We start from the raw sequence: 12,868 nt of genomic DNA on the forward strand, positions 1-12,868 counted from the left end.
ATTTACTGCATTGTTCTGGGTTAACTTGGCTTTTCTAAGTCCTATATTCTGGAAGCTGGGAGACAGAATATATTTGACTTGAAAATATTTTTTTGCTAATTTTAATTGGCCTTTAGGTTTGGTATTTGAGCCTTTCCAGGTCTATATCTTCTAACACCCAAGTTTAACCACAGCCCGGGCTATAAACAGAAATGCTATTGGCAAAAATAAAAATCACTTTCACCTTCTCAGAACTCTTGAGATTTCACTGCCTTGTCCAAATACTGTAATTTCAGCACTGTAACTGGCATTTCCAACTTGAATAAAAATTTGTTTATTTAGAACAGTAACTGATGCTTCTAACTTGTATAAGACTGTTCAGAGAGTAACAGGACCTATTGATTGTAGACTAAATCCTTAACTCAGTAAGAACCAGACACTGGCTAAAGCCATAGGACAAAGAAGTTAGCTGCACTTGAACAGTTTCAGTTCCCAACTGCATGAACTCCAAAGTGCTGGGAAAACACAAGAACACAAGCAGTCCAAAAAAGGAGCCACCGCTGCTACTGAATACCAACCCTGGCTCACACTGCTCATTTTGCTATAGGATATATATATTTGTTATATGTGTATACACACAAATTTACAAACACATATATGCTATATAAAATATAAATATACATATATATGCAAAATAAACTTGTTATATATGTGCATGTGTGTGATTATATTTGTTCACTTTATAATTGTCTTAACTAATCCCCTAAGAGACTGGACAATTTCTTTGTTGCCAAATGCAGCATAGATGTAGATGACTTTTCTTCAGACAGGTACTCCTAAACTGAATTAAGATTTTTAAAGAGGACGGGGCATGAAAAGAAAAAAATTTTAAAGGAATGCCCAGAACACATATCTTCTAGAAAGCAAGGCAATCTACTACCTTCAGTTCTTTATTTATTATCTTTAGAGAGCAGAGGCATGAGACAGCAGGCAGTATAACACTAGAAATAGCAATGTTAGATGATAATCTGATGGATTGATTTTAAAAACATTTTAGAGAAGCAGTAAAATAAGCATTATCTATATTGAAGGAATTCATTCTGATTTGTCATATAGCTTGCTACATCTTGAGATATTTTTATACTGATAGTCAATTGTAGGAAAGTGACTTGAATTTTTTGCACACAAACCAAAGGGCAGAGTTAACTATTTTTAGGTTACAACTCAGCAAATATAACTAGAACAGGCTTCTAATCTTTTTGAATAAATGTCAAGCAAACAAAATGGCAAAGATATTTTTAAGAAATATAGCAATTAAGTTTTCAAGTTTTGTTTTTTTAAGTAATAGTTATTTATGTCAAAAACAAAAATTGTAATCTTGTAATTTAGGAATTAACAGTTCTTTGTTCATTTCAGTAAAGGAAAATCAAAGCCATGGCAATATAAGAATGAGTAATGACATAGTATTATATAACATTAACATAAAACATGCACAAGTATTATTTTAAAGAGAATATTAGGAAATCTTGACAAAATTAGGTAAGTTTTAAATGATAGTAATAAAGAAACTTGAAATAAGAGTTAAGAATAATCTAATGTTAGGACACTCAAGTAGGTAAGGACTGACAATATAAGTTATGTAGATGAAAATTTCATTTATATCATGTAACTACTATAGTATATAAAACCTACTAGGATAGTCAGAAACAGAGGTAAGAGCTGCCTTATGTATGACTATTAGGTTGAATGATCACTTGCCAAATAAAAATTAAGGTAAATACAATAGTCTTGTAACCTAATAACTGTTTTATTTTGTTAGCTTCCTGGAAGCACTTTAAGTTTATATTATGCGTTGTCATTTTCAATATTCCTTCACCTATTCACGCCTACTACACTAAAGATGCAACAATATCACTATGCTAGTATGTTTAAAGTTACTGCTGTCTCACACGCATGCTAGTTTTTTATATTTTAACACAATAATGTAAACATAAATCATAATTTAAACTTGGTATTATAAAAAGAAATAAATATATGAAATAGTTTAGATTCTCAAGAACATTGATATAATAGATTATTGGTGCAGGAGGTAGTTTGGTGGTGGGACAGAAGACTAGGGAGAAAACTGGTGCTAGGGAAACTCCCAGGAATCCACAAGGATGACTCCAGCAAAGAAAGACGCCCTAGCAATAAGTGAAGAAGGTGCCTAAACTGGCCATTTACTGTAATCAGATTGATGGCTACCTTGTCAACAGAGAGCCTTCATTCAATAACTGATGGAAACAGATGCAGATGGAAGCCAAGCATTGGGCCAAGCTCTGGGAGTCCTCTTGAAGAAAGGGAGGAGGGATTGTTCAAGTGGAAGTGGGGGTGGGGGTGTATCAATGTCATGACAGAGAAACCCAAAAAGACAGCTGATCTAAGCTTATGGGAGCACATGGACCCTGTACCAACAGTTAGGGAGACTGCACGGTACCAACCTAGGCCCTCTGCATGTGTAAGACAGTTGTGTAGCTTGGTCTATTTGTAAGGCTCCTGGCAGTGAGATGAGGACCTGTCCCTGACACTTAGCTGGCTTCTGGGAACCCATTCCCCATGCTGGATTACCCTTCCCAGCCTTTGTGCACGGGGAAGAACTCAGTCTACCTCAACTTGATGTGCCATGCTATGTTTAAGTCCATGGGAGGCCTGTCCTTTCTGAAAGGAGATAGAGGAGGATGAGGAGGGGAGTAGAAGCAGTGTGTGTGTTGGGGAGGGGGACAGGAGAAGAGGGAGGAAAAACTGTGGTTGTAATGTAAAATAAAGGGAAAAACTGTTAATTAGGGAAGAGTAAAAAACCACACATCCTCTCTAACATTGAATTCTAAAAGTTCTCATCAATGATTTTTTTTTTTCAGATTTTTGCGAACACTCCTGTGACACTTGTCAGCAGAAACCCTTTCTTCAATCTGCTTCTTAGATTTGGACCCATTACATTCTCACACTATAAACATTAGATTACTAAGGACTCCCTCCCACCTTTACTAAAGCATGCTCTTCCTTTCCCTGGTATTGGATTCAAAGTTCATGTACTTTGAACAATTGTTTGAATTTCTAGAACCAGACTTTTAAAAATTATGTCAGCAAAATCCAGAATTCTAGATTGCAACTAATTCTCTTTAATATTTAGCATTCTGAATATTTCCAAAAATAGGGTTTATACCTTGACTTAGTTCTACAGATTTACACTTGCTCCTTGTTTCATTTGGCTCTACTGTATTTGATGCTAATGCTTATCATGTATCTTTACCATGAGGAAGAAGCCATGCTAAGTTTTCAATGTAATAGGGATTTTAGCCCTCAAAGGATTCTTTATGTGAGATACTACTTCCCCACTATTTGCTGTTTTTGAGACTGGGTCTTACATGCAGACAAAGCTTGCCAGGTCTCAAAATAATGTCTCAGCCTCCTGTGTGCTAGGAGTACAGATATGTTACCACACCAGACTCTTGCTACTTTTTTAAAAAAGTGAGGTCACCAGTGTTCCTAAAGATTCAGTAACTTGTTCAAGTTAAAGAAGTAATAAATGACAGATCCCTGAACTCAGGTTTTAGTCCACAATTTTTTTAACCAATTATTATAGATTCTCATTATGTACTAGTTGGTCAAATCATCATTATGATGGTTCAAATCCAGTAGGTTTTTACTAGTGAAAACAATATGGAAACTAAAATAATTTACCTTTTCTTGTAAACAGTCTGCTTCTTACATGTCTGAAATCGGTTTCTGTTAGCCCAAGAATATAGGACACTTATTATCTAAAATAAATACCCACTATGCATAATGGTATGTCAACAATGATAACATTTAGTAAGAATGCTGAAAGGGATATGTAGAGAAAATGGCTGCCTTTAAACCATGTATCAAACATTCACTCTTTTTAAGTTTGTGCCCAATCTCTGCCATTATATGAACACACAAAATAAAGCACAGCCAGCCTGAGATTTCACCTTCATATATTTACAAATCAATGAAGCCATGAAATAAAATTGTCAATTTAAAGATTGGCTTCTAAGCCAAAATCAGGAGGAAGTTCTTTGGACAGGCAGACCTGAAATTAGCTTGCCTTGCCTAAAACTGTAATCCTAAGAACAAGGGCACCTGAGGGCTCTTACATACCATGTACATACACCACTAGAGAAGTCAGGAACAGAGCTGACCTAGGCACATTTAGCCAACAGGTGAGTGCTCTTGGAAATCTACATGATGCAGTGGACTGTACTGGTGACCTCACCCTACCTGGACTGAAAGGTTTCTATCATCCAAATGTTTCAGACCCCTATATTTTGGTTCCAAGATATATTGGCCTTTCCCTACATGTCTGAACACCATTTCTTCTTCTAAGTGACTAGCAGTTTTGAAAAGCTACCTATAGATTCTTCATACCTACTTTATTTCTATCTCAGATCTGTGACAGGTCCATCTATAAATACAATTATCTGTCAAACCAGAAAAGGTGAAAAGAGATAAAGGAAACGGGTGTTGTAACTGGAAAAAACCTACAATGGGACACACTCACTAGAAGAACACCAACGCAGAGACACAAAACACGTGACACAAAAAGCATTGACAACACATATTTTCTGGATTCTAATTAAATTTACTTTATCAAATAACCCTTTTTTCCCCAAAGAAAATAAGGCTTAAAAAAAAAAACCCAAAAACCAACCAAACTTATAAACCAGAAAATGGATTTAAAAATACATCAGTACACTGAGACAAGGACAGAGGAACCAAGAGTGTTTTGATGAGCCCACCTACTTCTAATCTTGCTTTTCATACTTTTTTATCAGTAGGGCCTCATCATTAGCATCTTAAACACAGCAGGCAGAGCTCTAGTTTGTAGACAGTTAGTGTTTACATGCAGGCACAGGCCCACCTTATGATCAGATTAAACATCAGGATTTAAAACAAAGTTTTTACCATTTCAATTTGAGTTCTCTGCACAAAGGGCCCTTAAACTGTTGTTCTGGTGTGTGTTGGTGTGTGTGTGTGTACGTGCATTTATGAACCTAATATATAATTCAATTATTTTGGTACTATACATACAACTACACATTTTTTTCCTGAGTTGCACCAGAAATCTGATTTTCAATGGTAGTGAATGACTCAAAATAATTACATTTCAAGTATTAAAGAAAATCTTTTGAAATTCCAAACACAAAAAGAGAAAACTTTACTCACATCAGCCAAATAATCTCTATTCTGAAATTATTTGAACTCATCTAAGTCCACTTTACTTTTAAAGTGACTAATTTCCAGGGGCATTCCCTGCCAAATATATAGGTTACAAATCACTTTATTCTTCTGAAAAGCCACCAATATAAAGTTAACTTTTTATTTTGGAAATAGGCACTTATTTTCAATTAGAGGTATCACTACTACAATCTTAACTTCTTTAACTTTCTCACATATTAAAATTCTGTTAGGAACAACTTAAACGCTCATATTTGCAAATGTTCCATACAGTGCAAACCTTCCAAATGTGTGGGAACAGCATTTGCCAACTCAAATTTAAACTGTTCTAGCAAACTCTCATACTTGGAGACATCTCCACATTTTTTAATCTCTCACTTTCCTTTTGATCTAGAAGAGAATAGAAATATTCGAAAAGAAGTCAGAAGAGTAGAACTCATCTGAATACTTTGACTGTATTTCAAATCTCCTAAGACTAACAGCATATCACTCCATCTGCTGTGTTCTCATAAATAAATCACTAACTGCAGAATAACAGCCTAATCAAATGGCAGCAGTTAAACTGTTAAAACCAGTATCATCACTTCTTACCAACTATATTCCACTTGGTTAGCTGCTGATGTGTCTACAGAAGCTCTGCAATCTAGAAGTCTACTGGAAGAGGAAGATAAGCTGAGCAGTTAAATACTAGGCTCTAACAGCCTGCTGCAATGGCATCTTTTTCTTATGTGAGTCTACCTCACTCTCATGCCAACATTACAGTCTACTAAAAGACTGGACACTGAAGACTTCAGATACACAGAGGTTTATTTTCTAGCTGTCCCTCTCCCTTTGCATTTATGTCAGTGTTTTAAGTTTGAAATTGTAGAATCCAAACCAGGCTTAGATATGTTTTTATTTGATTCTGAAAATATTGTATGGATAACAGTGTCAGTGGCACTGTTAAACAAAACCGCACTTGCCCATACTTACCAGATCATAAATAACTGCATCAATTAAAAACCATCCACTTAGTATCCTTGGTAAAACTTTATTATAAATATTCTCTTTCTCCAAATATATTCCTATACCAAAATACTTGTTATGGTATTCTTATGATGGCTTCCAGAGATAAAACTCAATGTCAAGGTGTGAATAGACATAGGCAACAATGGATAATATGATAGAAAACTACAATTTAAAACAGCTGATTACATTAGCTAATCTAGAACATTAAAGTCCTTATGCTGGTTGCTCAGAAAATAAGTTAAAAGAAAATGTCTTTAAAAAGATGACAAAATATTGAAAAATTAAAAGTAGGAGTTTACTCTGTGTAGAAAAGATCTAGGGAACAAAGGCAAATAGAAAGTCAAACTCCACAATGACTTCTCAGGGCCTGTATTCATTAGTGCAGAGAGATAAATACATAAGCCATCAATGGCTTTCACAAGTATAGCTGCATGTTTACTTTGCAAATAGGATGTAACAAATAACTACTTAACAATATAAGTGAATTTTCAAAGAGAAGCTATCTTTATGAACTTCAAGGAGAATGTGGTGTTGGTTGTTCAAGCACTATTGATGGTATTCTTCCTAGGAAACAGATTGACATTTTCCTAGTAATTCAAGTCTTCATAAACATAAAAGAAGTTGCTTAACTTCATTTTATTTCTTCCCACTAAATTTAGTATATCCTTTAATTACTAGGACATATAAAAAATTATTGTTCTTTTTTTGTACATGAAAAACCTGTTATATATACAGATCAAACTAATTGACATTTTGAGAATTATACCATTATCAATATTTGTGCTTTTTTAGCTGTTTTCTGTTTAGGTGGGTGGTACAAGGGACTCTATTTTAAATTTTATGTATGGAGAAGTGGCTAGAAATGGCTCAGTGGTTGAGAACACTTGCTGCTCTTAGGACCTGGGTCCATTTAACAGCACCTACATTGTGGTTCACAGCCCTTTGTAACTCTCTTCTGATCTTCTCAGGAATCAAACAGGTAAAGGCTAACACATAACATAAAAATATTCTTTAAACGTGTGTGTGTGTGTGAGGGTACTCTAGAAGCTAGAAGAAAGGATCAGATCCCATGGAGCTGGAGTTACAGGCAGTTATAGTAAGCCTTTGCATATGGATACTGGAAACTAACTTGAATCCTATGGGAAAGACACAAGTTCCCTTAACTATTGAGCTACTTCTCTATTACCTCTAATTATTCTTTTAAAAGAAAATGTGATAAATTGATTCCACAGTAAGTGGTTCAGTGTACATGTCTTAAGATCAAAAAAAGTAAACATTTGCAATACTGCTCTACGCTGCCTGTCCAGTGACTTAACAGTTCAAAGTATATACACCAAATATGAACCAATAATTTTCAAATGGAACTGAATATATATGGATAATAAAAGCATTCACTATACATGCAGAAATATTAAAGAATGGAGGGAACAAAAAAGTTCTATTTAGTATTTTGTTTTATTTTGTTTTCGTTGTGACACAGGGTTTCTCTGTGTAGCTTAGAGCCTGTCCTGGAACTCACTGTGTAGATGAGGCTGGCCTTGAACCCACAGAGATACTTCTGACTCTGTGGCATGCACCACCACCGCCCAGCTATATTTAGTATATTTTAAAATATTAGCTATTCTGTTCCTTATAAAATTGCCGAAGTTTTAAAAACCAAATTGTTATTTTTATTTGACACTAAAACAAATATATGAAGACTTTACATGAAATATTGAATTTTTTTACAAGTAGGATGATATACATACATACTATTCTGTATGAATAGTTAATTGTCTTTAGCTATATAACCACTTTAAAAAAACAAACAAACAAACAAACAGAAAGCTTCATATAACTTTTGTGCCACCTAGAAATTTAAGTAGATCCTAGCACTTCAACAGATGTTCTGTGGTAAACCACTTGATATTAAACTTAAGGTTGATTTAACTCTATTTCCTGATACTGACAAAAAAAAGCAAAAGTCAATCTTAAGAAATTATTTGAATTACCCAAATGAGTGTATATGTATATATGTATATATATACAATACTCTGAAAGGTTTGTGTTTTTTTAAGGAGCCACATCAAGAACAGTGTTTATATAAATGAGTTTATAAAAATTAAAATCAGAACAAATTTCAATGTTTGCCATGTGATTACTCTGGCCAATGTTTCTCAATGAGACCATTATCACTGAACTCACTAGAAATACAGGTAGACATTATACTGACTAGCATGAACCTCTTGTTGAAAAGCTACAATTCTGATGTGTTTTCAGGAATTCTACTTTGAAGCACAGGACACTAAAGTACAATCAGCCAAGGTCTGAACAAGAATTCTCTAAAAATATTTTTTAAATTTAATTACTAAATCAAATTTAACAGCCACTAAATTAGAAGACATTTCATCACCAAAAGTAAACTTCTTATACAACAAGGCCAAAGCTATGTTAGTGTCTCTAAAAACTACTGCATGAACTAAATAAACTAAATAGTTCTTCAAAGCTAGACAATAGCTCAATGGCACTTTGTTGATTGAGAAGCCTATGCGAATATATAAATATAAAATAACTTGTTATTCACAAAAGCAGTAGCTTAAAAAAAGGTAAAGATTCACATCAAAAAAGGATTCTTTCTATACTCATATCTCACAAAGACTCAACAGTGTACTTCTGCAGTAAAACGATGTTGGCTAAATCACAAACAAGAAAGCCATTCTGCACAAACTGGCATCTTTTACTGCACAGTGCAAAGGTACTACTTCATAGTTGTGAGTATTTCGTCACTGCCATCAACACATCCTCGCTGATATCTGCTAAGATCTGGAGACTGTTTCTTAATCATCCTTGCTATGATAAAACCTATTTCTCAGGTACTTCCCAAGTTCAACGAAACAATATATGTACAATCCACCTCGTAAGAAACAGGCTCCTTACAAGAATATTCACTAAGGAGCTAGGAGTAAGAGGCAAAATAATTAAATAATTGTCACTCAACCTTAAAGAAGAGTTCCAAACTGTCTAAAGAGCCCAAAATGAGGTCATTAAGCTAGGTGATAAAGACATGCGGAGGTATAAGGCTAGGTTGTTAACAAAAGTCGAAGGCCAGTCTCAATTCAATACTATGACTAAACAAGATTTCTGATTGCCACTGCCAATTTGATAAGATGACTGAATGCAAATATATCATAAGTGAATCTACTGGCTCCCATCATGGCTATAATGAAGATACAGTGAGAGAAAATGTCAAAATGTGTAATAAATAAAGTCCTGGAGTAGCTAAGCTTCTAGGCCCTTCTCCAAAACAAGTGAGCATCAGGAGAAGAGAGCAAAGTTGCAAGACAGAAACTATCAAATGCTTCTCTCAGTGGCCCACAAATACCAACAAGTGGACATTTGCCTAACATGCAGAATTGTGAGCCTCCAATAAGAATGAGCAACTCATTCCCTCATCCTTATTCCTCTGTGTGCTACTTCCCTCCCTCCCCTCCTAACCAGATGGATATCACACTAGCATATCACCCTTTCCTACACCACTGTGTAAGTGACACGCACAGGGTGTTTATACTGACCATCTTTCATAGATGCACAACAAATAAGAGGAGAAAGTGCAGTTCTGGAAGACTGCCTTTCTCGTATAACATGCTTTGAGGTTCTGCTTGTTAGGAAGGAAGAGATTAGATGTGATTTTGGTTTTCTGTGGGATAATAAAGGATGGACATGGATACTATGAAAGGGAAAACCCTAACCACTGATAAGTAGCAAGAAAACAGACACGTCCAGGCCTCTGTCCAAATGTAGGAAGCCGATTATATGAATTAACCTTCCTCCCCTCCCAAGAATAACTGATAGTTATTCAAGGGTACCATTCTATTTGACTCGTATTTTAAAAATCTCAACTATCTAAAGTACTGTACTAAACTCTGAAGTTTATAAAGGCTAAACCTAAAACCCCATGTGCACGTATATTTGTCAAGGGACAGATATACTCACTCGCCTGACACGTGGTTAGGATAGCCACTGACAGACAAAAGCTATATATTTGGTGTTTTGGGCCAAAGTTCTGTATTTTCCATACCATTTCTGTAAGTAGTCCAGTGCCTCCAAACGAGCACCAATCTCAAAAGTGATTCCAGGACGATTTGGGGGCTTTTTACTCATCTTGAGATCCTATTCTTCAGTATTTTCTTTCCACTACCTCAAGAGGAAAAAAGACAGTTAGATTCTAATGCATGAAATGCACAGGGAATATGGCTTAAAGGAACAAACAGAATTTAAGTAACTTTCAAAATAATACATAGAAAGTTATAATACTTTCCAGTTTTTTTTAGTTAGATGATTACCAATACCTGCAGGAAGCATGCAACATGAAGGCAATATTGGCATGGCATTAATAAAAGGAATACAGAAAGGAAAACTAGCTAAAAAGAAGGGACAAGCTATTAAAACTTAAGAATGGCTAAAATGTCTTAAACCTTAATTCAAAAATACCCAAGAAAGTTCCACCCAAGGATGAAAATGCTGTTTCTAAAAATTAAGACAATCCTGTTTATTGAAATCCTCGAGGGTAATATAGCTTAATTTCCAGAAATCTTTCAGTATGTCAAAATGTATAACCCTATATAAAACATTAGGACCCCGGAGGAAGCAGTAGACATGCCCTAAGGAACTGAGGATTCTAAGCAATCTTCTGTAAGATCAGCATGCATTAGTACATACTACCTCAGCAGTACACCACTCCATAATTTTGACAAAAAGAGTTGCAGAGGGTTATTTTTCTTAAATTTCATGTTTAATAATCAATAATGCCGGAGTTTGACTCTGAGTATGGTTTCATCATTAACTCAACATAGTGCCCAGAATGATAATCATTAAAATAAATAAATAAAACCTGCAAAGGAATTCCCTTTATATCATTCACAGATCAAGTATTTGCTATTGTTTAGGTCACACTGGCCTCCTAGCACACTTGAGGCCTTTTCCACTACTAAGTATTTGAGGGAAATGAATACATTCTCCAAGTATTGATAGTGGAGTGAAAATATAATTGGTATGCCAAGTCTTATCAAAACACAATTGGTAATCAGGAATATAAAGCTGGTATTGTTGGAGGAAGATGCTTAAAACATGTTTTACATTCCTACTGACTAGACTCTCTCCGGCTTATAAAAAGAACTTCACACAAACACAAAAACCCTTAAAAAAAAAAAAAAACCTCACACAACTGAAATTTATTTTTATAATGGTTTGGTTACTGCTCAAAACAGGGAAAAACATAAAGGCAAACAGAATTCCAAATGTGCCTTCCTGGGTTTTTTTTTTAGAATCTGAAAAGGGAAATAAAAAGAAATAGCATCAGTGCTTGCCACAAAAATAGGGGGATCAAGATTACAAGCCTGTGCCTAAGGGGCTATAGAATATTCTGGCATGGTTTCAGTGAGGTTAAGATTAGTAGCCTGGGTGCATTGGGTGTAATGGCAACAAATCTAAATATCTTAAATAGCAGTCTTGTAAGTGTGCAACATACAAGGCTGTTACTTAAATGTGCGGAAATCGAATCTGAAGAGGCAATGTGCCAGTTAAGCTAACATTTCCTAAGATCAAACTTCCAGCCTGTAAATCTAATCCCCCCGTGACTCTCAGGAATGAGGCACCTCCATTCTCTTGTGAGGAAATGGGGAAAATGAAGAAGGCATCTGAATTTAAAAAAAAAAAAACTTGTACAAGAGACAATCTACTGGAAAGATCCTTACAGCAAAACTGCTCAACACAGAGAAGGGTAGGTGAAACACAACAAGAATGAAAAAAAAAAAAGCAGGAAAAGCGGTAAAAAGAACTGCGGTGTGAGGACGGTGAAGTTAGCGGAGATGACAGCGAGAGGGCAGAGACAGGAACACAGAGCAAGTGAGCGGTGAGGGAAAGACCGCGAAGCTAAGCAGAGGTGGAGGACAGGACGAGGCGGGCCCATACGGGCAAGGGTGGCAAGGGGAGCCAGGAAAGGCCGCGGCGCGGCTGGCCCGGAGCCCGGGAGCTGCAGGTTGACAGCCGACTACCCGGCAAGGGAAAGAAGGCGGGGGAGAGCGGCGGCGCGCAGACAATAGGGCCGGCGGGTGGCAGGGAGCCGGGTGCCGGCCGAGAGCGACGAAGGCGCGAGTGCGGCCCGGGGACCCGGCAGCCTCCAGGCCCCGCCGCCGCCTCTTACCGACTCGGCCTCCTCTCCGCACAGCAACCGGGCCGTCCGGGGCCGAGCCGGGGTGCGTCAAGGCAGCCAGCGCGGGCCTCGTCCGCGTTTGCCCGGGCAGCGGCCGGGGAGGGAGCAGGAGCCGAGCGAGCCCGGCCCGCGGCGCCGCGTCCGCCTGAGGAAACGCGGGGAGGGAGCCGGGTCCGAGCCCTCAAGCCCGCTCGGGGGTCGCTACCATCGCCGCCTTCGCCGCCGCCACCGCCGCTGCCGCCGCCGGCCAGCCCTGACGCGACGCCGGCCGGGGACGTCAGCCGCCGGCGACGCACCGGAAGCGGGCTGGGCTTCATCACGTGACATGCGAGGGCCTGGCTCACGCGGCGCAGCCGATTGGCGAACAGCTCTGGGGGCGGGGCTTCGGTCCGGGCTGGGCACTTAGGGAGTAAAGGGACCCTTAGTGCTGGGAGGAGGATGAAGGCCTTTCTTGCC

The 12,868-nt window shown here is 37.6% G+C and overlaps 1 protein-coding gene across 6 annotated transcripts in view; it reads right to left on the reverse strand.

The window, feature by feature from the left end:
* Positions 1 to 12,655, reverse strand: part of Phf20l1 (PHD finger protein 20 like 1) — a 68,187-nt gene extending 55,532 nt beyond the window's left edge. For all 6 annotated transcript variants that reach the window (XM_013348923.2, XM_013348922.2, XM_013348921.2 and 3 more), the window contains exons 1-2: positions 12,404 to 12,655; positions 10,280 to 10,399 (exon numbers count right to left, since the gene is read on the reverse strand). In XM_013348923.2, the coding sequence (XP_013204377.1) occupies positions 10,280 to 10,362 (83 nt within the window). In that variant the 5' untranslated portion in view covers positions 10,363 to 10,399; positions 12,404 to 12,655. The remainder of the gene's footprint in view (positions 1 to 10,279; positions 10,400 to 12,403) is intronic.
* Positions 12,656 to 12,868: the final 213 nt, after the last annotated feature.

This window comes from Microtus ochrogaster, chromosome 15, assembly GCF_000317375.1.
Source record: "Microtus ochrogaster isolate Prairie Vole_2 chromosome 15, MicOch1.0, whole genome shotgun sequence".
In the NCBI taxonomy this organism is placed as follows: Eukaryota; Metazoa; Chordata; class Mammalia; order Rodentia; family Cricetidae; genus Microtus; species Microtus ochrogaster.